This window comes from Phalaenopsis equestris, unplaced genomic scaffold (assembly GCF_001263595.1).
Source record: "Phalaenopsis equestris unplaced genomic scaffold, ASM126359v1 Scaffold000002, whole genome shotgun sequence".
NCBI classification, from domain to species: domain Eukaryota; kingdom Viridiplantae; phylum Streptophyta; class Magnoliopsida; order Asparagales; family Orchidaceae; genus Phalaenopsis; species Phalaenopsis equestris.
The window spans coordinates 49,996,747-50,024,644 of NW_018164444.1; the positions used below are offsets into that span (position 1 = coordinate 49,996,747).

Sequence of the window (27,898 nt, forward strand, 5' to 3'; positions counted from 1 at the left end):
TATTCTGATTTTTTTCCTCATAATCAAAAACACATATTTTGCGGCGCATTTAACATTCTCTCCTGCTTCAGTCGCTCTGAATCGGCATGTGATTCTCGCTGAAGGACTAAAAACTGAAACTTGGAGCTTGGATTTTGAGCCATGGTCTTCACTTCTTCTTCTTCTTCTTCTTCTTTTGAATTTCTGTGTTTTCGCCAAAATTTCAGACCCGGAATGATGTAGTATGAATGCTTCGAAAGGTGTTCTTTCCTTGCTTTCTGGAATGCGTTTAAGGGGTTCGAGTGGATTTATCAATGTCTGGCTTTTCCATTGGTTTTGTTGTCTGTTTTTATTTTCAAACCAATCATTGTTTATAAAAAAAATTATCAATTGCACCAAGATATGCAGCCAAAGGGAATCATTGAACTGAGCAGAGCAAGCATTCCACTTTTCTATTGATATTCATGAAGGACCTTTCTCAGATGCTTCCTACCAGCAGGAGCAGATCCCAGCTTAGATCCAGCAGATCTGGGTCTTTTTCAGGTTAGTTTTGCTGCAGCGATCAAAATATATTTTTAATTGTTGATGCATTTATGGTTTCGGTGAAGTCTGGATAGTTTTCTACTGTCATTATGCTTGCCTTGTGTGCTCAGAAATGGAATACTCGGAATCAAGAAGGAAGCCTCACGTTCTTGGTAAACTCTTCATGGCTGCTGTTTTGACAACATTCTGTGTAGTTATTGTGAAGCAACCTCCAAGCTTTAGCTGCTCAAATGTGGTAAATGTTTGCTCTTTATTGTGTTGAGATCTTCAAGGCTCTTTATTGTGGGCAATGAGATGAGTTCACTTGTGTGGGTAGTAAAGAGATAAATGATAGCTTTAATGACAAGAATCTGTCTCTGCATGATCTGGTTTGTGGATATTGTATTTTTTTGCATTTTTTATGTTTTGAAATGGCATGACGAATGCTGGGATGCATCATCATTCCATCAGCTTTTCTTTTTTTATTTGGTCAACGTTTTTCAGTGAACGTGTGATTTTAGTTTTTGAAACATTTGTGCATTTGGGTCTTATGACTAAGCGCTTTTCTTTTTTTATTTGGTCAACATTTTTCAGTGAACCTGTGATTTTAATTTTTGAAACATTTGTGCATTTGGGCACTTATGACTAAGCATTTAGTCGGTGCCGTGATATTCTATATGTGAAACCCCTCAAGTAGAATGAAGCTGAAGTCTTAAAAATCGAGGCGTCTTTTGGTGTAAAGGTTTGAATTTCATCAAGAACATCGAAGTTAAGTATGCCCATGCGGGAGCATTCATGGGATGAGTGACCTCTTAGGAAGTTTGGCATAGCGGTTGGAATTTTCTTCGAAATTCTAAAGTTGAGCGTGCTCGTGCGATACCACTCCTGGGATGACTGACCTCCTGGAAAGTTACACCAATGAGAGAGAACCACGAGGCCATTAAACCAAAGTAGGTAATACCTTGATGGACGAGAGTTTGGATTGTTTCACTATACTTGGTCTAATCAAACTTTTTAAGCTGAGCAATGTATGTTATGACAACATTTTCATCTAAATCCTCTGGTGCAGAAAACATATTGACGCGGGGGCTATGGAGGACTGGCCTGGAGAATTCGTTCTGCTGGACCAATCTGTCCTCAAGGGGAGGAGCTGTCGACCTTACACCTCTCCCCATCCTTTCTCTCCCCCTCCCTCTTTCATTTCTAGCACTTTTCTATAATAAGTTATTACCAATTCTAAATTCCGATTTTTTTTACTCATCATTGTCTGATATGAAATTATATTAGTTTTGTCGTCCTTGCCTAATCTGAATTATTATTATTTTTATTCTTGTTTCTTATTTTAAACATTGCCTAAAATAAGTTCTAGTCCCCATTATAAATATGGGGTGTTATTCTTAGAGTTTTCTTTAGCTTTTGACATGTTTGCTTTTCAGATTTCTTTTGTGGAGTTTTCTTCCCTTTTGTAGGGATATATCCAAGGAGGTTGTGGTGCTCCGGTCGTATCCTACTCTGAGGTTGTTATGTATCTTCCCTAACTTGTCTCTTCCACTCCCCTTAACCGTCGGCCACTCCAAGTCTTCTCCAACCACCTCTAGCCCACTTTCCAGCCTCTCAACCTGCTGTCCAAACCCTCCAAGCCTGTTGCCAGCCCTGCAACATGCTGTCTAGTTGTTGAACCTGTTGTCCAGCCTTTCCATCATTCCCCCGCATTTCCCCAGCCTTCCAAACTACCCTACAACCCCCAACCCTTCCCCGTTTCCACCTTTTCACCTTGCCGACACCATCAGTTCTTCTCTTATGGTCCTAATCGGGGATTTGGATTGTTAGTGTATTCCCCTTTCCCGTTTGTGTCGTGTTGTAAGCCTATTTATAAATTAATAAAAGTTTATTTTCGTGTTTCTGCTGAATTCCACCTAGTTCTGGTATCATTTAGTATCAAGTTAGTCCTACCCTAGCTCTATCTTAGGATTTTATAGCATCCTCTCTTTCCCAAGCCACACCCGCAAAAATTTTTTTCTTCTCTATCTCCAACCATAGCCAAAACTTTGAGCTAACCCTCGATTCCCGTGCCGACTTTCAAAATCAACAGCCCTAAATCAAATTTTTAGCCCCTCTCACCTTCCAACTCTAAACCCTAGCCATGTCACATTGAGATACATGCCCAAGCTATCCCGGGAGAAGATATACCGAGAGATCTGTTGACTTCGGTATGGAAGATAAAATCCAATGAGAGGGATCTCTCATCTGTGATCCGAAAGGTTGAAGGGGGAATGAGAAGATATACAGGGCACTCCATTATAAGTGGCCATTGCAGTTAAGAGTTTGAGGAGCTGACATCAGACACAGGGCCCCCTCAGTCAAGGGAAAGACAGGTATTTTGAGTTCCCCCTACGTCGGGAGGTCAAACAAGTCCAAAGAGAAGTCAGTATGTCCCATGCTTGGACTATTACAATGAATAGTTCATATTTTAGAGTCAACTCAGCGAGACACCCATCAACAAATTTTTAGACACATGGGTTGAACCTCTTTTTTGAAATGTGCCTTGGGGGATGAAAATTCTTCAATGGGATCCGGGTTCTGTCACTGAAGAAGATGTATCTCCTCAGTAGTTGCTGATGAAAGTGGCGTAGCCTGCCACAGATTTCATCCCATAATTGAGTTCTCTTCACATACTTGTTACTCAACCACCGCATGCTGGGCACAAGAATTGGAAAGAGAAGATTTCAAATGTAAGTGCTTGAGAGTTACATTGCGAGAACTCTTCTTTATATGCAGACCCCACTCATGATGTGCCAAAAAAGGATGGATACCTATCTTACCAGGATGTGTTGTGGAATGAAAACACCGATATGATCGACCTACTAAGGAACTTAACGTCATCCCATAAAGAATTAGGTGTCACCGAGACTGAAGATAAGGACCAGAAGCTTCAATGAATGAGGTCGAAGCTTCCCCAAGACCAGGAGAGTGAGCGGGGGCTATGGAGGACCGGCCTGGAGAGTTCGATCAAGCATTACTGGACCGGCGGTCCTCAAGGGGAGGGGTTGTTGACCCTCAGATCTTCTCCTTCGCTCCTAATTGGGGATTTGGATTGTTAGTGTATTCCCCTTTCCGGCTAAATTAAAAAAAAAGATTGCTTTCATGTTTCGCTGAATTCCAACTTGTTGCGGTATCATATATACTTATATTTCTCAAGATCATTTTATATTATTGTCATTTTCTTTTGATTCTAAGTTAAATAGGTAAATTGAATGTTTGCCATGTTTTATCATAGCCTTTCTCTTTGGTAGCCAAATCAATCAGCTACTCGCAATTTTCAAACATGTACTTCGCTAGAAGGAAATGTCTTGTTTTCATTGGCATATGCCATGCTGGATGATTTTGTTCTCCTGAAGGAATGCATTAGTTAGCCGGTGAGATTTAATATTTAGCACTACTCTATCTCGTTTTAGCCACAAGGACATAATATCACAAACCCCCACCAATCACTCCTTTTTTTATTTTCTGTCTCATGCTAGAAAATTTACAACAATAGAGATAATGTAACATCTTAGGTTATACGTAGTTCCCACGAGCACAAAAAAGTCGAGAACATTTACAAGATACAAACTTTTTTACTTCAAAAGTTTTGAGGAGGAAAACTCTACGGGACTTGCTCAATCTAAAAAATTATGCTATTGTGGCCGAGGATCAAATGACATATTTACTTATAAATGAAGGAGGTGTTAATATAATGTAATAAACTCGACTTATTGGAGATATCTCATTTGGTGATGGTAGAGCCTAAAGTTGTAGAACTGTCTTTGGATAATGAGTTTCAGACAATATTTGATAGTAAATGCTAGAAGTCAAGTGAGTTTGGTTTGGTCGAACATCATATATCAATGGAAAGAGAATGCAGGATGTTGGTTGTTGGTAAGTGTTTGGCAACTAATGATGCAGAATGCCAAAAGTTGGGTTACTTCATCGTTGTCTTAATAGGAGAGGCAACAGAGCAGTTTGGAGAATCATTCTCAGACATGGGACAGTGATTGTAGACAAGCTTCTGGAGATAGTTGTTTGATCTTGATGGCTAGCATTGAATGTTGATAGCAGGGGAATATTAAAAGTCGGTCGTTGCCAGTTGTCAAATGATGGGTGATGTCGAATGATCGAGATGGTGAGAGTTAGATGTCGGATATGCATTAAGCGATTGTTGACGATGTGTATATCAAAAGTCGGACGATGATGATGATGGGCGGCGCCGTTTACCTAATAGAAGGGCAACTAAGAATCTGAGCATCAGACGTTGGTTGTGGACATATGATGGATATTAATCATTGATATGTATTGGGTGATCGTTGCTAGAGAATGTCAGAAATGGACCAATGTTGGGGAGTTAACATGGTCTTTCTTTCGATAGGATGAAAGATCAAGCGACAATGAAGATAAGTGTGTGATGCAGGTAGACTGCAAACATCACACACCATCATTTTCTGCCATTACATGAAATTAATGAGGAATGTGGGAAGTCAAGATGTGGTTGGCTTGGTTATTATCTTGATAGTAGAGATTGGGTGACCAGAAAAAACAATTCATGGTATCTAATGCCCATTTATTTGGGCTATAGGTGATGGAAAATGCTTGAATTCGGACAACATTAAATGATTTGCTTGGTTTTTATCTTCATAGGAGAGGTCGGGTAAACGGGTTATCGGGAATATGAGTGTCGGTAGCTAGAGAACATCAAATGTCAGTAGTTGGAAAGCATTGGGTGGCAATAGAAGAAATATAAGCAATCAGATGATGTTCCCTTGATATCGAAATTGAGCAATCTTAGACACATCGAATTACTCATGTCAAGATGTTGTTTCAACTATAAGCAAACAAATTTTGAGGATGTTGGAAAAATTAAATAACATCAAGAAAGTTTTATTAATAATTTGAACTCTACTTTGCATGATTTTTGGCTCATTGGATTTGTCTTGTCTAATCAGTTATGTTGAAAATAAATTGAATAAAAATCGACTCCGAATGATTTCATGGGCGAATATTGAAAGTTCTAGCCGAAATATTTGGGTACTTGGAGAGTTGAAAATTGCAAAATTTTAGGCCTTAATAAACCAATTGTGGAAATCATATCAGTTTCATAGAAATAAGGAAGTTCTTATATAGAAGTTAATTATCTAACATGGAAATATCCATCATTTCAACAACTTAATAAAGATACATTTCTTGCAAAAGAAGAAAAATACTTTGTATCCATGCCTGCCCTCCTCTTTTTTGTTTTCAACAGTTTAAATTTTTTCCAAATTTATCATGGTTAAAAGTTGTTGATAATAACTTAAATACAGGACATTTTTCATCCAATCATCATATGTTACTTCCATCACAATTTTTAGCAATGCTTTATTTTCTCTTGTCTTTAGTGAAATTTGTCATAGTCCAACAAGTATAATGTTCTGAAATTGCAATGTGAAATATATCTCAGTCGATGAAATTTTTGTCCATTTTCTTTTGTCTTCTAGTGACGGCTGTCATTGAATTATATTTTTTTCTGATCAATTTCTTTTCACAAAATTTAATTCTCATTTTTTAACAGGTCGCTGATCATGAACCGGGAATAATGCATGTTCTGGTAACTGGAGGAGCAGGCTATATAGGTTCACATGCTGCACTTCGGCTCCTGAAGGACTCTTACAGAGTGACTATTGTGGTACATAGAATCCCACTCTGGAAACCTTCTTTTAACTTGCAATGCTACAGAAGTATAAAGTTCTGTAACTTTTTTGACAAAGAAAAAATCTATTCATTTTCTTACAGGACAATCTTTCCAGAGGAAATATGGGGGCAATTAACGCCCTGCAAGAGCAATTTGCGGAAGCTGGTAGACTACAGTTCATTTTTACGGATCTTGGCAACGCTAAAACTGTATCCTTATGTGCGCTCAATTTTAGTAAATACCACCCAATTCTTATTTGTTTGCATATTACATTTATACCACCCAATTATTTCATATCACATAAAAAATACCACTATTCTAACTTTTAGAAGTGAATACACCTTAGGTAAGGTAGCATATATGTAAAAATTGAAGTTTAGGATTTAGATATGTAAGTAAATACATATGAATTGAGTGGTTCAGAGCCTTTTTTTTCCTTAGCAAATGTTCAGGTCAGAAAATTATTTTCTGAAAATGCATTTGATGCTGTCATGCATTTTGCGGCCGTTGCTTATGTTGGTGAGAGCATGCTTGAGCCTCTCAGGTATATCGCTTTTTGTTTTGAATCTTACTCTGAGTTGGTGGAAGGCTTGTTGTTTCATCCTTCTTTCTGAAAGAGAGTTGTGCAAATTTAGCGTGTTGCATGCCTTCACCATTTTAGTATGACAATTAGACAAATTCCCTTGATATGAACATACTATTAATCTGAGTATGATAATTATTTGGCTTTGATTATGCTTATTGTAGAAATTCTGAGAAAGTTTTTTATTTCTTGCTCCTGTGCATTAAACCTTGCTACACATATATATAATAATGTTATCTGCATATCAATCCACCAAATAGGAAATAGGAATCATTTTAAATTTGGAATTTCACCAAATAGGTGTTATGGTGTGGAGACTGACTTTGAGCACCACAACCGGAGATCTTGAGCGCCTGGCACTCCATACGCTTCTTTCTTGAGCGGCCCATGCTCCAACGCCTAGTTCGGGCGCTCTCGTGCCCATCACCCAGTTCAGTTCTCCTGTGCTCAGTGCGGGCGCTCCTGCGCCCAAATTCGGGCGCCTCCTACGCTTATTTCTCAGGTGCTCCAGGTGCCTCTTTCCGAGAGAACGACGCTCCAATGTCCACTTCTGGACAGTCTTGCTCCAGATGTGGTTGGCTCCAATTTCGGTTTAAGGGGGCATTTTTGAGTGACAAAATATATAGTTCGTGTGTGTGAGCTCTTTGAGAACTTACCGGTGAGGAAAGGAGTGTCGAAGAGGAGAATTTTGCATGAATTTATTTTTTTAGATCGAGAGGAAGGATTTGAAGTGAAGTGTTGTAAGTTTCCTTGATTGTAGAGACGAAATTTAAGTGTGTTATCTGTATACTTTTCTGAATTCATAGTGAAAATTTCTTGGTGGCGTGACTCCGTGATTTTTTCCCGCTCTTGGGTTTTTCCACGTTAAATTCTAGTGTTTTTTAGATTTTCTTTGGTATGCTTCCGTTCGTATTTTTTTGTTCCAGTTTTCTCGAATCTGTGCGATTCTATTCCATTGTGTGGTTTAGATTTAAATTAAATCTAAGCTCCGTTAAATTATATAGAAGATTGTTTCATCCCAATAAAGTGGCATCAGAGAGGTGTTTGATTCTAGTGGCAACAATAGCCGACGAAGCAAGGTTCAAAACGGATAAGTTCAATGTGATGAACTTCGCAATCTGGAGGATTTGTTGTATTAGAAAAAGTTGTATTTGTCACTACATGGAATCACCAAGAAGCTTGAGTCTATGATTACGAAGGAATGAGAAGTGTTGGATTGAATAACACTATGTTTGATCTAGTTGTCACTCTATTCGTCTATTGCGTTGAACATGTTAAATGAGAAAACCACGGTGGATCTCATGGCGGCACCGAGCAAGATGTAGGAAAAACTTTCTGTTTCAAATAAGATTTTTCAGATGAAGAGGTTATTCAATATGAAGATGATAGAGGACAATTCAGTGTCAGGACATTTGAATAATTTCATTACCTTAAGGAGCCAACCGTGCTCTATGGGGATCAAGTTTGATGCTGAGGTCAGAGCACAGGTGATACTGTCTTCATTGTTGTACAACTAGGATGGTTTGGTTACTGTGGTGAGTAATTCTTCAGGGAATACGAAGTTGAACTTCAATAACATCGTGAGTTTGATGTTGAATAAAAAAGTTCATAGAAAAACAACGAATGGTGAACCTTTATGTTCTACATTGACAGTTGATAACAGAGTAAAGCTTTTGGACAGAAATACTAACAAATGTAGATCCAAGTCCAGGTCAAGCAGGAGAAATAGTAGAAGAGAATGTTGAAATTGCAAAAAAAAAATGGTATTTAAAGAAGGACTACATAGCTCCAAAGAAACCTGGTGGTAGAGGTCGGGAAATGAATCTCTCTACAAATGTCTCCACTAGTGAGATCCAAATTGACTCACGGGTGCTATCCTTAGTCGGTATTGAATCTTGGATAGGAAATTCAGATGCTAGTTTTCATGAATGCCCTATTAAAGAGACATTTAAAAATTACACTCAAAGTGATCTAAGGAAGGTTTATCTGGGAAATAACAAGACCTGTAGTATCATAGGAAAGAATGATGTTGATATAAAGTTGTTAAATGGAATAGTTTGGGAGCTTATTGAAGTTAGATATGTTCCAAGTTTGAAGAAAAATTTTATTTTTATGAACCGACTAATAAAGTAAAGACTCGTGACTATTTTTATAGGTGATTCGTGGAAGGTGACCAGAGGACACTGGTGATGACTCTGGGCAACATTGAAGACACTCTTTACTTGATCAATAAAATGGTTGATTTCATTGATGTGACTGAAATCAGAGTAGATGCAGGTCCGTGACACCACAAGTTTGGTTATATGAGAGAGAAATGTATGACGTCCTCACTCTCTAAAAATAAATTTCTGGGTTTGAGATCAGTTGATTAGGATTTCTTTGAAGACTTGTATATATGTTAATTGGAAGATAGTCTTTCTTTAAAAGTGGGTCGGTGTTGAAGTCAAAGAAATTTGTGTTAGTTCATACTGACGTATGAGACCCTAATCCAGTTCAGTTCGTTGGAGGTTCCTACTATTTTGTCACATTTATTGACGATCACACAAGAAATATATTGATTTACTTCTTAAAGTGAAAGACTATGGTCGAAAATAAGACAAACTTGAAGTTGAAGTGTCTCAGATCAGATAATGAAGGCGAGTATCGTGATCATAAGTTTAGGGATTTATTTATTATAGAGGGGGTTAGGCATGATTTCACTGTCCCAAGTACACATCATAAGAATGGTGTGTTGGGCGCATGAACAAAATAATCACAGAGCGTGCTAGGAACATAAGGCTGCATGTAGGCTTGCCAAAAGAGTTTTGGGCTGAAGCAGTAAACGCTGCAACTTATCGATTAGCCGTGATCCATTAGTACTTTTGGTGGAAGGCTTACCTAAAAAAGTTTGGAGTGATAAAAAGATAGTTCTATCACATTTAAGAGTATTTAGGTGTTCTGCATATGTGCATGTCGATGCAATTTTCATATTGACTCAAAATTTGTCAAGTATGCCTTCATTGGATATGACTCAGATGAGTTTGGGTACAATTCTGAGATTATCAGACTCATAAATTCACTAGGAGCAGGGTATCACTTTCAATTGAATGAAGATGTACAAGGACAGGGTCAGAACTAAGAATAGTTTGACAGTTACTTATGGAGAGTCCAAGTATATTGAGATAAAAGATATTGGTGATTAGAAAGGTTGATATTGAGATAAAAGATATTGGTGATTAGAAAGGTTGAGAAAGAAGTATTGCTCAACCAGAAGGAGCACTGGAAGCTCGTCAGTCACCTGCCACTGAAGTCAGGAGATCCAGTAGAGCGATTCGACCCGTACACAAGTATTCTCCTTCATTACACTATTAGTTTTTAACTGATAATGGGGAACTGAAGAGTGATATGACACTCCGACTTCTTAGTTTCCCCTCGAGGGCTATATCCAACGGTTAGGGTGATGTTCCGATTGTATCCCTCTCCCCAGTGGTGATTTATCTTCCCCGAAGTCCACCTCCATCTCCCCTCCTTGCCGCCAGCAGTTTCCTGTAGCTTCCTTTTCCTTGCCGCCCTTTTCCCCAACCTACAACCCCCGTTTCCATCCTTTTCTCTAGTTTCCTAGCAGGTGGCCCTCTCATTTCCTGCAATAGGTCCCACTCGCAGCTTTGCTGCTGCCCCAACCGTTCCTATTAACCCTCTTCCACTATATAGGTGAGCTTGCAATTCCCCCTCCACTATCAAGCCATTTTGGTAACCCCTCTTCCCCCACCCAGCCAATCCTGTAACCCCTGTAGCACTCCCCTCCATCCCCCTCTTAAGCCCTGTATTTGCTGTAATTCCCAACCCGTCGGTCCGAATCGTCCCCCAAACCAACAACTGTCCTTCCAAGTGCCTCCTCAACTGCTATCAACCTTCTGACCATTCGTTGATTGCTGCCGCCAGACCAGGAAAGCCTGCAAGCTGTTGTCCAATCTATGTCCAGCAGTCCCGCCCTAACAACCCACCCCTTAGTTATCACCTCGAGGGTGTTATTTTTGTTGTTGTCGCTTATTTTCTGCTTTGACGAGTCTTTATTGTAACCTTTTGGGATTTCAACAATAATATTTGCATCTCCAATTTCATTCTGGGTTGGGTTTTTCTCCTCCGGTATCAGCCCTACAGGTTGCTTAACAGAAGACTGTGATACTTGTTCAGAACTAGAATCGTTACTAAATATTTTCTTTAGTGTCTTAATTTGCTCCTCAGTAAACTGACTTTATTCTGAATTATTGTTGGTTGTGACAACATCATTTGTACCATTTTCTCTATCATATCTCCTATTGGATGGCTTCCAATTTGCAGATTTTCCGTATAATTTTTAACATTTTTTTTACGTGATCATTTTTTTACAATGATCACACCACAACCATCCTTTCCTAGGCTTATTATTCTAAGTGGAATTTTAAGTGTACACGATTGATCCTTCAACAGATGGTGTGGTGTGATAGTCTCCTTCAACTTCTTTTTGCTCTCCTTTTTTTGAACTTTTGCAAAGGCCTCCCGAATGGTAGGGATGGGTTTATCTCCCATGATTCTCCCTCTGACTTCATCTAGGTCTTTATTAAGGCCAAGGAGAAATTCAATTGTCCTTTTTTGTTCAGTAATCCTTCTATACAATGTAGATTCATCAAGCTATTTCCACAAATAAATCTCATGCATGTCCAATTGTAGATAACAACGTGCGAGGGTGTTAAAATATTGAGTAAATATTGAGTAACACCCAATTCTCCTTATTGTTTATCAAGCAGTCCAGTTTCAATCTCAAATAACTCAGAGAAGTTTTCAGTGCTAGAGTATGTTTCAAGTGAAGTCTCCCATATCTCTTGGTTGTTCTGCTCTATGGAGCATGAAATTTTCTCCAACTTTCGTGGTCATGAAATTTTAACTTGACATAACCATGTGCTCGTCAGTTTTTCAAGCACAATATTTAGAATTTGTCATTTTTGGAGTTGATATTTCACCAGTGAGATGTTCATTTTTCTTTCTACGACATACGTATATGAAGATAGATAGATTGTGACCATTAAAGAAAATTATGTCCTTGCAGTCTATGGTTTGTGAAAATGAGGAGTTTTCTGGTGTGCTAGGGACAAAAAATGAGCGCTTAGATTTTTAGGTGACTTTCGAAGAAGAAGATCGTGAAGCTATGCCATATTGGGTCATGATAAGATTTTGAAGTCCAAATCGAGCAGTTTTGCTCCTCGGACGATAGTGAGAAGAGGTCACTTAGTTCAATTGCTTGACTAGACGGGCGAACAAGAACTAATGGGAGGTGTGCATCTCTTGGTTTCCATGAATTCAACACTTGGCAAGAGGTGGTGGGGCTGTTTGCAAGTCGAGAATTTTGAGATGTGGCTAGGGCATGCTAAATCGGTAACAAGGACTAAATGGTTCTTTGTTTCAGTAAACTACACAGAACTAAAGAGGGGAACAATTTTGCGATATGCTCAAACTGTTCGAACGGAGAATAGGGTTGCAGCCTCGAACATGAATGAAATAAGTTTCTCAAAGCTCAGATTCCATGTAAAATTTCTGAGAAAAATTTTTATTTCATTTCCTCTGGATTACACCTTACTATACATATATATAATAGTGTAAACGACATGTCGGTCCACAAAATAGGAAATAATAATCCTTTTAAATTAGGAGTCCCACCAAATAGCATATATATATATATATATATAGGATGTGTATATATATATATATATATATAGGAAACATGTAATAAAGAAAATATAATTAGCGAAACATATGATCCATAGGGTGGTGAAGCACATAAATCAATCACACAAGCATGTGTGTCGATCAAGTAGTATACGTTTATGAGTTGTGTATTAATCACACAAGTATTCGTAGTGTGGTGAAGCACACACGTTGATCACCCAAGTATATGGGTTGAACAAATAGTATCCAGATTATGACTCTGTATATTGATCTCAAGAGGAACGATTCAATTATCAAACATGTCAAATTACTATTTTATTAATCTTAGGTTTAGTTCAAAATAATGAAGGTTTTTAAGGTTTCTAAAAGATCGTAAAATCCTAATTTCAAAAGAAAGACTGACCTTATGTGTGATAAGTTACTAGATTTGAAATCACTCCATTTAACTTGTTCAATGAATTCTAGATCCCTCAAAGAAATTCTCTACTATAGTTGTTAAACGGGGCCTATTACCTACTATTTTTCAAAATATAACAAATATTGATATTCCATATCATAATAATGTTCTCTTAACCCTGCAAGATTTCTTAGGCATTCACATTCTCCTTGAAGTTTGCAATTATTCACTAATAATATTCCTATTCGACTAAACTCTTTTGTTTTAATCTAATTGTACTTCTAGTTTTATTACGACAGTTCTAGATTACAACTATCTAATACAAATTGATTGTTCAGGTTTGATGGAAGATTAATTGGAGTTTTCTTGCTATGAAGAGTTATTTTTTGACGTTTGTTGTATGCATGAAAATTTGTTGTGGTATAGGGAAAAGTAAATGTTTTAAATTTATACGAAGATTCAACACAAAAATAAAAGAAGAGTTATAAAGAGGATGCATCAAAGTTTTTACAAAAAAAAAAAGGGAATAAAAAGATTTTTGAGCCTAGTTCTGTTGAAATAATTTCATTGGTATATATCATAGGTTACAAATGTTGCACTTCTCTGTAATTGAGGAAGATATTTATACATTATAATAGATATGAATTATGCAAAACTGATTCCATGATAGAAGCTAGAAGAGTTTGGAGGAGTCATCTTCAAGAGATTGTTTTGTGATATATTTGATCATTCTTCATTGAGGATAGGAGTCAAAAGACTAAGATTTTGATTATAAATAGGTCTGTAATCAAGCCTAGTCAAGTTGAATGTTTCATGAATTAGACTCTACTTGGTTGAATCATAAGTTGTTCCTGTTTAGAAAGTTCGAGCTTGGGCTGAGCTTACAAATATATGTTCATACTTGACTTAATTGTTTTAATGATCATACTTGATTTGTACTTCACTTGCTTGTGTCAATTACACAACCTAAAATTTTAAATGAGTACATAATTTTTAATATAAAATTAAAATATTAATTTGTATTTGATTTTCATATAGTGCTAGTACATGAGCAAAAAATTCGAATTATTACTTGAATTTTTATAATAAATTATTAACAAATGATTTTACAAATCTAAATAAATAAACATTTGATTGAATTTCAAATTAGCATATAACTAGTTTATACTAATTAAATAAAATAATATATAAATTATAAGTAGTTTTTTTGTAATCAAATAATATAAGGTCACTGACAAATTATTTCAATGAAATAAAAAAAATTTATTAAATTTATATGCATTTTGATATTAACTTATAATATGTTACAATTAAATTTATAATTAAATAAGTTATAGTTAATCAAATTTCATTTAAAGATTTATCATATGAGTATATATTATTTGACAACTTTTTGAACTACAAATGATTTTATTTTTGAACATAAATAAATGAGTTGGATTATATTCAAATTTGGTATTTAACCATCAAATTTTAAAGAATGTCCAAACTTGGTTATTTATCAATTTGAACAAACATGATCGAGAGTTAATTGAGCAAAGTTCAAGTTGTTCGTCAAGTGCATTGGTTCATTTATAACCCTAAGCATAATCGTGGAATAGACTATAGCTGACATGCATTAGCCTTATCGACAGTTACATCTTCAACACTATTGACTTGATATAAACATTTCAAAGTTCAAAGTTCTTTTTTCAGACAATCATCGTTTAGAAGTTATCCAAAATGTTAACGTGCTTAATTCTCTTCTTAAGGATCCTTTTATGAATTTTAAAATAAAAAAAATTAAGCACCCAAAAAATATCAAAATCATTTTGATCATTTGTTGTATGGATAATATTTATTAATAACTCATCTGAGGTTGGATGATATTGAATTGATTTTTGTAAATTCTTAAATCAAATTAATGCTAGATCCTTTTTTTTTTTGCTGATGATGTGTCAAAACAAAAATCCAATATTTTTTTTCAAGGATCAATAGCATTTTAGGCATATAACTAAAACCCAGATCATAAATCTGTTAAAGTTTTGAGAAAAATAGGTTGAATTTTGAATAGGCTCAGATTGCCTTTTCCCTTTGCTTTCATTCCATTAAATAAGAATCTTACAATCTATTTTAGGTAAAAAATAAAGTGCATATAATCTATTTTAGGTAACTTAATAATACATATTTTTAATCTAAATATTCAACTAAAATAGAAATATATCTGAATAAAAATATTGGAAATAAGGAAGCTTTTAATTATAGAAAACTCTTAATTTAGCTACCTGATTTTCATCTGTCCTGATTGACATCCCCCTCAAATTGATGTTGGCTGATCAGGAAGCATCAATTTCCCAACAAGAAGCTGATAACATTGTCGGGACAAATAATCCTCAAGCCGTGAGTGCCGAAGCCTAAAAATGCCAAAGCCCAAAAATGTCAAAGCCTGAAAAAGCCGAAGCCCGAAAGGCTGAAGCCTGAGAGTGCCGAAGCCCAAGAGGCCTGAAGCCCAAGAGTGCGAAAGCCCGAGAGTGCCGAAGCCCAAAATGCTGAAGCCCAAAAGTGTCGAAGCCTGAAAGTGTCAAAACCCAAAAGTGCCGAAGCCTGAAAATGTCGAAGACCGAAAGGCCGAAGTCTGAGAGTGCCGAAGCCTAAGAGGTCGAAGTCTGAGAGTGTCGAAGCCTAAGAGTGTCGTAGCCTGAGAAACAACTCCTGAACAAAGAAAAACAAGAAGTCCTTTATCGTTGTCGTTCAGAAATTCAAATAATAGCCACAAGAAGGATTTGTCCGCGCCATTGAGACGACGAAAGCAGAGACGACCATCTGAGCGACGATGGCGAGGAAATAATGGGACGACGAGCAGATAAGCGAGAATCAAGACAAAGAAATAGTTCTTTCTTTCCCGCAAGAAGGTAGGAGGGAAGGGAGCCTTTTACGGTCCTCCAATAATTACCAGTGGTTAAGACAAAATTTTGGCTCTGATACCATGTTAAAGTTTTGAGAAAAATATGTTGAATTCTGAATAGACTCGATTGCCTTTTCTCTTTGTTTTCATTCCATTAAATAACAATCTTACAATATATTTTAGTTACAAAATAAAGTGCATATTATCTATTTTAGGTAACTTTATAATATATATTCCTAATCTAAATATTAAGTAATCTAAATATTAAAGCTAAAAGGGAAATATATCAGAATAAAGATATTGGAAATAAGGAAACTTCTAATTATAGAAAACTCTTAATTTAGCTGGCTGATTTCCATCTTTCCTGATTGACAGAATCAATAGATATTGTTTGGGCCAACCAGAGACAAAATAATCACGAAGCTACAAAAGCAGCAAATAGCTGAACCAAAGCAGCAAAACAATGAACTAGAGTTAGTCAACACAATCAGTTCTTAGTAAGGATCATAGCCATGTTCACGCATAAATTGAAACAACGCTTAAAAAAATATATTTAAAAAGAAGATAAAACACTGCTCATATAATCAATTTGCTCATCTTAATGCGTATGATTGTCTTTAAGACGGTGTAAACTTTTGAGGTGCCACTACTCAGTATCTTAGTCTTCTAGATGCTCTTTAAGTCACCTTTGGCTTGCTTGAAGATAGAAAAAATGTTAAATAGTAAATTTTACTATTTTCCATCGTGTAATTGTACCTAATTAAAATCAAAAATGGTTTTCAACTTCACAAACTCAAAATCCCACATTTTAAATCATTTTATTTCTTCACAAAATGAGTAAAGGATATAAACAATTTTCAAAATATGATTTCCATATCCAAGCAACCAAATGAATCCTACTTGAAAACAGAAAAATTCCTGAAAATTTGTTTCTAGAATCATTAACTTAGCAAGATGATGTTGATCTTATTGGCATGGCGGCTATGTTGTAAGTATTTATTTTTTAGATTTCTTTCACAAATTTATTATCTCTATATCATTCAAGTTCCTATCCATTTCTAACGGTAAAGTTGTTCTCATCTTTTCTCAACTAATTCAGGTACTACCGCAACATCACAGCAAATACACTAATCTTGCTTGAAGCTATGGCAGCACATAAAGTAAAAATACTGATATATTCTAGCACATGTGCTACTTATGGACAGCCTGAGAACATGCCTATCACAGAAGAAACTCCACAGGTTAGTATGTAACACTGACTTTTTTGAAAAATATGCTTTTTTAAAGTATTTGGACAATAGCTTATAAACCTCGATGACAAACAAGAAGCCTAACCAAGCAAGCTCTTATCTTTTGAATAAAGCTTTGCTCCCAAAATAAATCCACACTTAAAATCATTTATTATTATTATTTTTTATTGTTCTATTCTGATATGGATACCACTTCTTTTTTTTTAATTAGCTACATAAGTTGGGGATGAAGGAAGCCAAAAAAAAATTCATTTTAAAAATGGGATTTGTATAATTCTATTGTCTATTAGAACTGAATTCAGAACCATGTTTTACTGCAGTAAAGCTTGACATTTTTAACCCATTAAATTTTTTGAAGTAAATTTTGGATGCAGGTTCCAATTAACCCTTATGGGAAGGCCAAGAAAATGGCAGAGGATATAATTCTAGAGTACTCGAATAAATCAAATATGAGCGTTACAATTTTAAGGTACTGAACCTAATAACAAAGTCATCAAACCATGTACTCTTCTAGTGAGGTGACATACAGGCCACCATAGTTAAAAACTTGAGTATGATCTCGATTCCCATTTTTGCATCACTATCAGGTATTTTAATGTGATTGGATCAGATCCGGAAGGAATATTAGGTGAATCTCCAAGACCAGAATTGCGGGAGCATGGTCGCATATCAGGCGCATGTTTTGATGCTGCATTGGGAATCATTCCAGGGCTTAAGGTAAGCCAACATCTCCATAAACTAATTCAATGGCTCTTTAGGAGTCAATATGGTTGCTGATAGATCAGAAACAAGTTTTGAAAATGATGGAATTTATCAGATTTCATCATTTAGTCAGGCATAATAAAAAAATCAACCGGAGCATTAAACTCCACAGATCTCATTTTAAATTGCATTTCCATCTACAAGCATCCAATGTGCTCAAATAAAGTACTTTTGTTAATTCATTAGGTGAAGGGTACAGACTATGAAACTGCAGATGGAACTTGTATCAGGGACTATATTGATGTTACCGATCTGATTGATGCTCATGTCAAGGCCCTCAACAAGGCTCAACCCAACAAAGTTGGCATATACAATGTTGGCACCGGAAAAGGTCATCTTTTATAAATACTTATGATTTTATATTGAATTTTTTTTGTCTTGAATTTGTGTTCCCTTAACATAACATTGCAAGAGTTAAACCCTTTAAGTAGAATATGGTTGAACTCTTGAATATTGAGGCATTTTGGTGTAACTGTTGAAATTACATTAAAAACTCCAAAGATGGATGTACTTATACGGGAGCAAGCTTGGGACATGTAATCTCTTTGAAAGTTACACCAATGGGACAAAACCATGAGGCCTAGTATCCATTGTATTTTAGTTCATGAGTTAAGTGAAACTCAAAACACATATAGCCTCCAAACTATTTGTTAATTCATAATAGCGTCCAAACTATTTTGAGTTTAGGAGTTAAGTGAAACTCAAAACCTATATAAAGAGTGCTCATGTTAGTTCTAATCAAAATAAATTTATATAGGTTTTATTTTAAGTTTTTAGTTCAATAGTTTGGAGGCAATTATTAGTTTAAGATGGAGTCTTATGTTAGTTTTATTCAATATGTTATTCAACATAGAAAATCATTACCTGAAGAAGTTAGTGATTATTTTCTTACACGGTTTTGTGATAAAAGAATATCAAGCTACTTTTTATATAGTTGTATGTGTTGATATGTTTCCTTTTTGATCTAGTGAATTCATATACTGTTATGCTGTTGAAAACTCCTATTGATTACAATCTAGTATATCTGATAATTTTGTTATTTCTTTTAAGTTTAGACATTTTTTAAACATGTTAAGTGAGTATGTGCAATAATATGTATGGGTAATCTCATTTATGTTTATTTTATTTATTTTAAATAAAAATCAGTGTAAAGAATTGATGTTATTTATATGAAATTGTATATATATATTCACAATTAATTATATCTATTGGTGTAATTAATTGAATTGAAAAAGTTTATTTGTAAATATTCATTTAATATTACATTTTCTTTATATATATCATGTTTTTTTCCCTTAGATGCCCTAAACCGAATACCGAAAAATATGGAGGGAGGTGGACAGGATCTTAGCTTCTCGGTTTGGAATAAATTAGAAGTTTTGAGTTTTTTATATAGAGCTTTTTCGACATCGATCCCAACTCGTTGCAATGAAACTCCTTACATAATCATGACATGCACTCCCTACACACATTGCGGAGTAACGAGGTATCTTGCAGAATAATACTCTGAAGGCAGTTTAACAACCCACCTTGAAAACGATGCAACGACGTGTCCTGCATATGATGCAATGAGTCAACTCGAAGACGATTCAACAACGTACCGTGAAGACGGTGCAACAACGTACCGTGAAGACGGTGTAAAACATTTCCCAGATACAATGTAACTTTCTGTGATAACTATTTGCAACTATTGTACCCAAAATATGGTGACCTTCTCTGGACTTCTAAAATTTTCTCCTAGCGTCCCAACACTACAGCCTAAGTGACCAAAGACAACCTACATGATTTACAACTCATACAGCTCTCCCAACTCCGTCCTCTGGGGCCTACGTACATTATCTTAGCTCATGCAGCTACCAACTTCGGCACCTGCGTCCTACGTATATTTTTCACATCTCATGCAACTCCCAACTCCAGTCTCTGCGGCCTATAGACGTTATCTCAGCTCAAGGAGCTCTCAACTCCGGCCTCTGTGGCCTACGAATGTTATCTCAAGTCATGCAACTCTTAACTCTATTCTCTACAATCTATGGATTTTATCTTAGCTCGTGCCGCTTCCAACTCCGGCATCTGAACTCTGTGGTTTTCGAACATTATCTCAGCTTATGTAGCTCCCAATTTCGGCCTCTGTCACCTACGGATATTATCTCAGCTTATTTAGCTCAAAACTCCAACCTCTGTAGCCTATAGACATTTTTATAACTCTTATAACTCCCTACTGCAACCTCTGTGGCCAACTGATGCTCTTGAAGCAACTGTCTACCCCCAAAAGTCCAACCACTATCATAACTTTCAACCACGTCCTCTACAAGTTGACACTACAGTCACATTTATAACATTCACAGCAGAGTACTACCTTTATAGCAATAGACTATAGCTTTCGCTGCCTGTTACGGCTATTTTTGTTGAAATGTCATTGTACATTAACTCAATAATTTCATCTTTTCTAACTCAGTAGAAGAGTGGACCTATGTATTTACACTCACATAATAAATTATTTTTACTAAGCTAGATCCCGTGATTTTTTACTCTTTTCAGGGATTTCTATGAAATAAATTGAGGCCTCCTCCTACAAACTTCTCTTTTATTTGACTATGTGTTAGATTTTCGTGTAATATTAAGACGCTATGCCATGGGGGTTTTCCTCCAAAAGTTGAACAGGTTTGATCCGAACCAATTCAGTTGACCGCCCCCTCCACCCCCTCCATCTTAATCAGGCAGAAATTTCTCCCCGCTTCTGTTTTCATTGACCACCCACCGCTATTTATGTGTTTTTTATGCCTTTGGGTTTCAACTTATGTTATTATCTGATTTTAGGTTGTGAGGACAACCGTGGCATCCTGGTTTTGCCTTCAAGGGTTGTGTCCAACTGCTACCGTAGTGCTCCGGCCTTATCCCTCTATTTCGGTGGTGTTTATTCTCGACACCCCCTGCACCCCTCCCCCCGCTGCCACCACCCTTCCTCCCACTGCAACTGCTGGACAGCACCCCCTGGGCTGTTTCCTTTACCGCCGTTCCTGCTGCCATCACCCAGCCGCTATTTTTCCTGCAGCCCGCCAACCCCACTCCATCCTCCCAGCAATACTGCAACTCCAACCCTTCCAGCAATACCTTCCACCCCACTGCTCCTTCCCGTGCACCCCTAATGCCTTGAAGCTTGCTGCCGTGAACCTCAAAACCTACTGTCCTCCCACGTCCAGCAACCTCGTCAAGCCTCCCCTTCAATCCGTAACTCCACGTCCAGCCCCTACCCAACCATAACTCCCCTGCCTGGGCCCTCCTGCCTTACCGTATTCCCTGCTGCCCGCTTCCCTCCAAAAGCCTGCTGCAACGCCATCCTCACCCTGCGGTAGCTGCTGCCATTCCCTACCAGAATCCCCAACTGCTGCCATAACCTCATTCCTATCTTCCTGTACCGCCGCCAAACCTTTCCACCCTCTTCTTTTGTGGCCAATGCCTCCAACGAACCCGTTCTACCACTGTCCAGCCACCACTCATCACCGTCCTCCTTCCCCTGGAACAGGATTTGTGTTTGTTTATCGTTTATTTCATGTTTTGAAGAGTCGTCCTAACAGATTTCAACTTCAATAATAATATTTGTGTTTCTTTTGTGATTTGAGTTTTCTCCTCCCGTACTACGCTGAATAATCACTCTACTGCCACGGACCTTTCACTATGCACCACCTTTCATCAAACTTTTATATATCAAATTTTGTAAACAGACATGTTTACTAAAGCTTGAAAAATATTGATGCCAAATTATTGGGAAAACAAAGAGGTAAAAATAGCATACAGATATAAATTTAATTAGACTTCGTTAACTATTATTCTTTCTGATTTGCATTCTTGAATATATTAAAAGTTTGTGTAGATGAATTATATTTTAAAGTTTTGAACAGGGAAATATCTTGCTTTTTTGATATCTATATACTATTTTTATTGATTGTTTTTCCAACACAAAATAATCAAGAGCCACTAAATGTTATCTAATACCAAAATCTCTCTGATACCAAATGTTTTAGAAATATTAATGTTTAGTGGCTCTAGATTACTTGAATGCCATTTTGGATTATTGTAAATCTTAGACTAATATAATGCAATCATCTGACTGTCTGTTTATCAATCAGGAATAAATGAAATCAGGCAGAATAAAAGATTTCTTTCTTCGCAATGCTGCAAAGAAGGAAATATTATATTTGTTCGGATTCTTCCATTTGCACATGATTCTTTCCTTTTAGCTGAATATTTTGATTAGAAATATGTATTAATTAAACACCAAAATTAGATTGAGCACTTTATTATGTACCTAAACTAGATTGTACAGACTATTATTTGTTAGTATTATTTATTGGAATGAAAAAACAAAGGAAAAGACACTCAGCCTATTTGCTCAAAATATTGACATGGTATCAGAGCTTTTAATCAGTCTGAATCCTTGAAATTTTAGCTTTTTGTTATCTTTGGCCGACATCTTCGACTGCTTCCTCACCGGAGCGCTCGTTCTTGTCTTTCAGTTCTACGACATCTTCGTCCGCTTTGTTTGAGTTCTATTGTTGCTTCAAGTCGATCGACTCCCTTCGATCAATCGGACCTCTGGTGCTGCGTCTCCTTAGTTCTGCTGTTGTGTTCTGTGGCATCTTCTTGAGCGGACCTCTGGTGCGACATCTTCCTGAGTTCTGCCGCTACGATCCTTCCCCATCGTTGAGTGGACCTCCGCTGAGTTCTGCCACTACGATCGCGGCATTTTCGTTCGCCCCAATTACGACAATTTCATGACGCTGAGTTCTGCCGCTACGATCCGCTCGTTCGAGTTTTGCCGTCGCAATCCACTCTGTAAGATTGTCACGATCGTGACTGCCTCAAGCTTCGCCTCGCTCTTCGATCGTCAACCCTAACCTTTCACGTTGATTTAGATCAACAATTTGAATTTTATTTATCTTGTTTTTCTTGATTTTTATTTGATTTCGATCGACGATTAATCTATTTAGAATGCTTCTGAAATCTTAGATATCAGATTTACGAGAAATAATTATGTCGCATGAGAATTTCAGTTCAGAATATTCTTAAAAGGAAAGGAGCTTTGGGGTCATATTGATGGGTCTTCCCCAGCTCCTACTGAGACAAAAGATCTTGGTCAATGGGAGCAAAGGATGCTCAGATTGTTTCCTGGATTTTGGGATCTATTGAGGCTCATATGGTGAACAATTTACGATCTTTTGGCACGAATAAAGAAATGTGGGAATATTTGAAGCACGTTTATAATCAAGATAATTCTGCGAAACACTTCTAATTAAAACTTGACATGAGTAATTATAGTCAAGGTAATTTTTCAATTGAACAATATTATTCCGACTTTCTAAATTTATGGAGCGAATATACTGGTATTATCTATGCCAAAGTGTCAAAAGAGAACTTAGCTAGTCTTCAAGTTATTCATGAAGAAAGTCATCGTGATCAGTTTTTAATGAAACTGAGACCTAAATTTGAAACTGCTTGAGCTGGGTTGCTGAACAGAGATACAGTTCCATGTTTGAATGTTTGTTTTGGGCAATTACTGCACGAAGAGCAAAGATTGACGATACAAGCTACTATCAATACAACAGGTGGATCATCAAAAGTAATTAACATGGCATATGCTGCTAAAACCAAAGGGAAGGGGCCAGTACAGTGCTACAGCTGCAAGAAATTTTGTTATATTGCACGGAATTGTGAAAATAAGGCATGTACTTATTGCAAGCAAAAGGAACACGACCCCAAAATCGCAAACCACGAGCACTTCATGCGATGATATCTGATACTCACAATCCTGCCTCGACTTCCACAGTTGCTAACAATAATCAATAAACTGTCACAACCTATATGGTTCAATGATTCTCTCTGTCTTTTTTGCTCTCGACCTTCAAAGGAAAGGTAAAACTATTTCTTCAGTTACTTCTCCTTGGTTTGTTGATTCAGGCGCCACAAATCATATGACTAGCACAGCTGAGTTATTGCATAACCAACGACCGTACACTAGTACTCAACATATTCAGGTTGCTAATGGAAATAATATTCCAATTACGACAATTTGTGATATTAACTCATCCTTTAAACATGTCTTGGTTTCTCCTAAATTATCTACTAACTTACTCTCTGTTGGTCAAATTGTGGATAATATCTATGAAATAAATGTTTCTCGTGATGGTTGTATTGTGCAGGATCAGGTGTCGGGGAAGGTGATAGCGAGGGGGCCTAAAGTGGGCAGACTGTTTCCATTACAATTTACTACTCCTCAGAATATTTCATTAGCATCTTCAGTTATTGAAAATAAGGATGGCATCTGGCATAAAAGACTAGGTCATCCAAATGATATATGGTGTTAAAACATTTAAGTAAAAGTGGTGTTTTTTATCCTACAGATAAGAGTTTAGTAGTTGACTGTTTTGTTTGTAAACTTGGAAAAAGTAAGACATTAATTTTTCCTATTTCAGACAGTCGTGCCAATAAATGTTTTGACATTATTCATAGTGATGTTTGGGGAATTACGTCAGTTATTTCACATGTTCAATATAGATATTTTGTTACATTTATTTATGATTACAGTCAATTTACTTGGGTCTATTTTTTGCGTTCCAAAACAAAAGTATTTACTGTATTCCAAACATTTTTAGCATGTGTTGAAACTCAGTTATCCGTTCGCATTAAAATCTTACGGTCTGACAATGACGATGAATACATGTCTCATGAGTTTCAAGCATTTCTCCATAACAAAGGGATCATTTCACAACGTTCATGTCCCTATACACCGCAACAAAATGGAGTTGCTGAACGGAAAAATCGACATCTATTGGATACCGTGCGCACATTACTGATAGAATCTTCTGTTCCAGATAAATTTTGGACTGAAGTTTTATCTACTGCAGTTTATCTCATTAATCGCTTACAATCTCAACAATTGAAGTATGAGTCTCCATACTATCGAATTTTTTATAAACACCCTAATTATCATATGCTACATACTTTTGGATGTGTTTCTTTGTTCATCTACCTGCTCATGAACGTCATAAGTTGGCAGCTCAGTCAGTACGTGTGCCTTTATGGGGTACAGTCCTAATCATAAAAGTTGTGTTATGATTCGATTAATAGTCGATGACATATTTCTCGAAATGTGATTTTCTTTGAACATGAATATTACTTTCAGCATTATGTGTCCACACCAGATATAGTTATACTTTCACAAATTGATAATTCTTATGCTGAGAAACAGTTCAAGCCAGACATTGTCTACACACGACGCCTGCCCACTTCACCTTCAATCCTCCCCGATCCTGATCCAGAAATTACTTCAATAAGTATTCGATGATCAACCCGGCGTATCCGTTCTCCAGATAGATGTGGGTATTCTGCAATTTTAACTAATACTATTGTTCCTACCTCTAACTTTCAGGCTGCTAAACAGACTTGTTGGGTCAAAGCCATGAAAGAGGAACTTCAAGCACTTTAAGACAATCACACTTGGGATATTGTTTCATGTCCTACAGGTGTTAAACTCATTGGTTGTAAATGGGTTTATTCTCTTAAACTCTGATCTGATGGCTCTATTGATGGATACAAGGCAAGATTGGTAGCTCTTGGCAATCGACAAGAATACGGGATTGATTATGACGAAACATTTGCACTTGTGGCTAAGATGACAACTGTTCGACTGGTGTTATATATTGCTGCATCTAAAGGCTGGTTCTTAAAGCATATATGTTAAGAATGCATTCTTACATGGGGATCTCAAAGAAGATGTCTATATGAATCCTCCCGGCTTATTTTCTACACCTTCACATGATGTTTTTAAGCTCAAAAGGTCCCTATGCGGTTTGAAACAGGCTCCACGGGTTTGGTTTGAAAAGTTTCGCAATACTCTTCTTAGTTTCTCTTTTATTCAAAGTCAATATGATTCATCATTATTTCTTTGCAAGATTGGCAAGGGAATTGTTTTGTTATTAGTCTATGTTGATGATATTGTCATCACAGGATCTGACAATCAATTGATGTCTCAACTACAGAAACGTCTTTAGAGTTCTTTTCATATGAAAGATTTAGTGTCATTAACTTATTTCTTAGGACTCGAGGTTCACTGTTCCGCCACTGGTATTTTTCTTCATCAGCACAACTATACTAAGGGACTCATTGCTTTGACTAGTCTTCAAGATGGTCGCTCCACTGATACTCCTTTGGAAGTAAATGTCAAATATCAATAGAATGATTGTGACTTTCTATCTGAATCATCTCTATATAGACAACTGATTGACAGTCTCAATTATCTGACTATTACGCGTCCTGATATTTTATTTGTTGTGCAACAAGTTAGTTAATTTATGCAAGCCCCTACACATCTTCATTTAGCTGCAGTTCGACATATTATTCGATATTTGAAAGGTACTTATCATGATTTGTTCTTTTCTGCGGAGTCTCCTATCACCTTAACAACCTATAGTGATGTTGATTGGGCTGGTTGTTCTGATACACGCCGATCTATTACTGGATGGTGCATGTTTCTCGGCAACTCTTTAATCCCTTGGAAGAGCAAGAAACAAGATCGAGTGTCTAAGTCATCTACTAAATCAGAATATTGTGCTATGTCCTCTGCTTGTTCTGAGATCATTTAGCTTCAGGGCGTGCTTGCTGAGCTTGGTTTTTCTCAGCTTGAGTCTACTTCTCTTCATGCAGATAATACTAGTGCTATCCAGATTGTTGTTAATCCCGTTTTTCATGAGCACACGAAACACATTGAAGTGGACCGTCATTCCATTCGAGAAGCCTATGAGGAGAGTATTATATCTCTTCCTCGTATCACTTTTGGTCTTCAAACGATAACGTCATCAGTTTCTTGTCAGCAAATTGGTGATTCTTAATCAGCCAACATCAATTTGAGGGGGATATTAATCAGGAATAAATGAAATCAGACAGAATAAAGAGTTTCCTTCTTCGCAATACTGCAAAGAAGAAAATATTATATTTGCTCAAATTCTTCCCTTTTAGCTGAATATTTAGATTATGAATATGTATTAATTAAGCTACTTAATTTAGATTATACTGAATATTATGTACCTAAAATAGATTATAGATTATACTGAATATTATGTACCTAAAATAGATTGTACAAACTATTATTTATTGGAATGAAAGCAAAGAAAAAAGCATTCAAGCCTATTTGCTCAAAATATTGACACCGTTCTCAGCTTATAATTTTAAACTTGTGGATGACAGAGAGTTCGAGTTGTTACAACAAATGAAAAAAATGATGATATGAATGATTATATTTCAATTTTTCAGGAAGAACAGTGAAGGAGTTTGTGGAAGCTTGCAAGAAAGCAACTGGTGTTGAAATCCAAGTGGAATACTTGAGCCGGCGGCCCGGGGACTATGCCGAAGTTTACAGCGATCCATCCAAGATTCAGAGGGAGCTGAACTGGACTGCTCACAACACTGATCTATTTAAGAGCCTTCAGATCGCCTGGAACTGGCAGAAGAATCATAGAAATGGTTATGGCTCTCCTCTTGCCATGGCTTTTTGACTATTCTATGTGTGATTAGTCAGGTTATGTACACGCAAGGATGTGTTTTTCAGAACTAAGAGCTCTTCTATCTCTATTTTTTTATTATTGGGAAATTTACATATTTAGGGCACCATCTTTATGTATTTACATATCTCACGGCTAAACTTCCATATTTACATCACCTTTGCATGTAGACATGAAAGTTTAGGTGAGATATATAAATACATAAGCATTGTGTGCTATGTATGTAAATGCCCCCTTTTTTTTTCTTTTTTTTTTTAATAAAATGTTGAAGATTTTAATTAATGGTTTTGTAATTTAATAATTTATGGATATCTTAAGGTTCTTTGACTGCGGAAAATATTTTTTTTTAATATGATTTGAATATCGATTGAACAATGTTAATTATGAGTACAATATGATTTGAGTATGATTTGAACCTATATTGACATAAGTTTTGAGCATGCTTTATGTATGTTTTCAATATTGTTCTAACAAAGTTAAAAAAAAATGTTTCAATAATGTATGAACAAATTTTGATTAACTTCTAAACAAAGTTCATTGATTTATAGCGATTATAAGCACTGCTTTTAATTAAGTAAATT

The 27,898-nt window shown here is 36.5% G+C and overlaps 1 protein-coding gene across 8 annotated transcripts; it reads left to right on the forward strand.

Moving 5' to 3' along the window:
• LOC110028818 (probable UDP-arabinose 4-epimerase 2) lies at positions 1–27,444 on the forward strand. 8 transcript variants are annotated; one of them, XM_020730833.1, is made up of 11 exons: positions 1–295; positions 380–522; positions 633–757; positions 6,086–6,199; positions 6,307–6,414; positions 6,658–6,749; positions 16,851–16,992; positions 17,376–17,470; positions 17,589–17,718; positions 17,950–18,094; positions 27,070–27,444. In XM_020730833.1, the coding sequence occupies exons 2-11, from the start codon at positions 444–446 to the stop codon at positions 27,309–27,311; spliced, it is 1,272 nt and encodes a 423-aa protein (XP_020586492.1). In that variant the 5' UTR covers positions 1–295; positions 380–443; the 3' UTR covers positions 27,312–27,444. The 8 variants fall into 8 exon arrangements, with proteins under 8 accessions (XP_020586492.1, XP_020586508.1, XP_020586500.1 ...); XM_020730849.1 differs by having other exon boundaries at positions 388–522; XM_020730841.1 differs by having other exon boundaries at positions 1–239.
• The last annotated feature ends 454 nt before the right edge of the window (positions 27,445–27,898 follow it).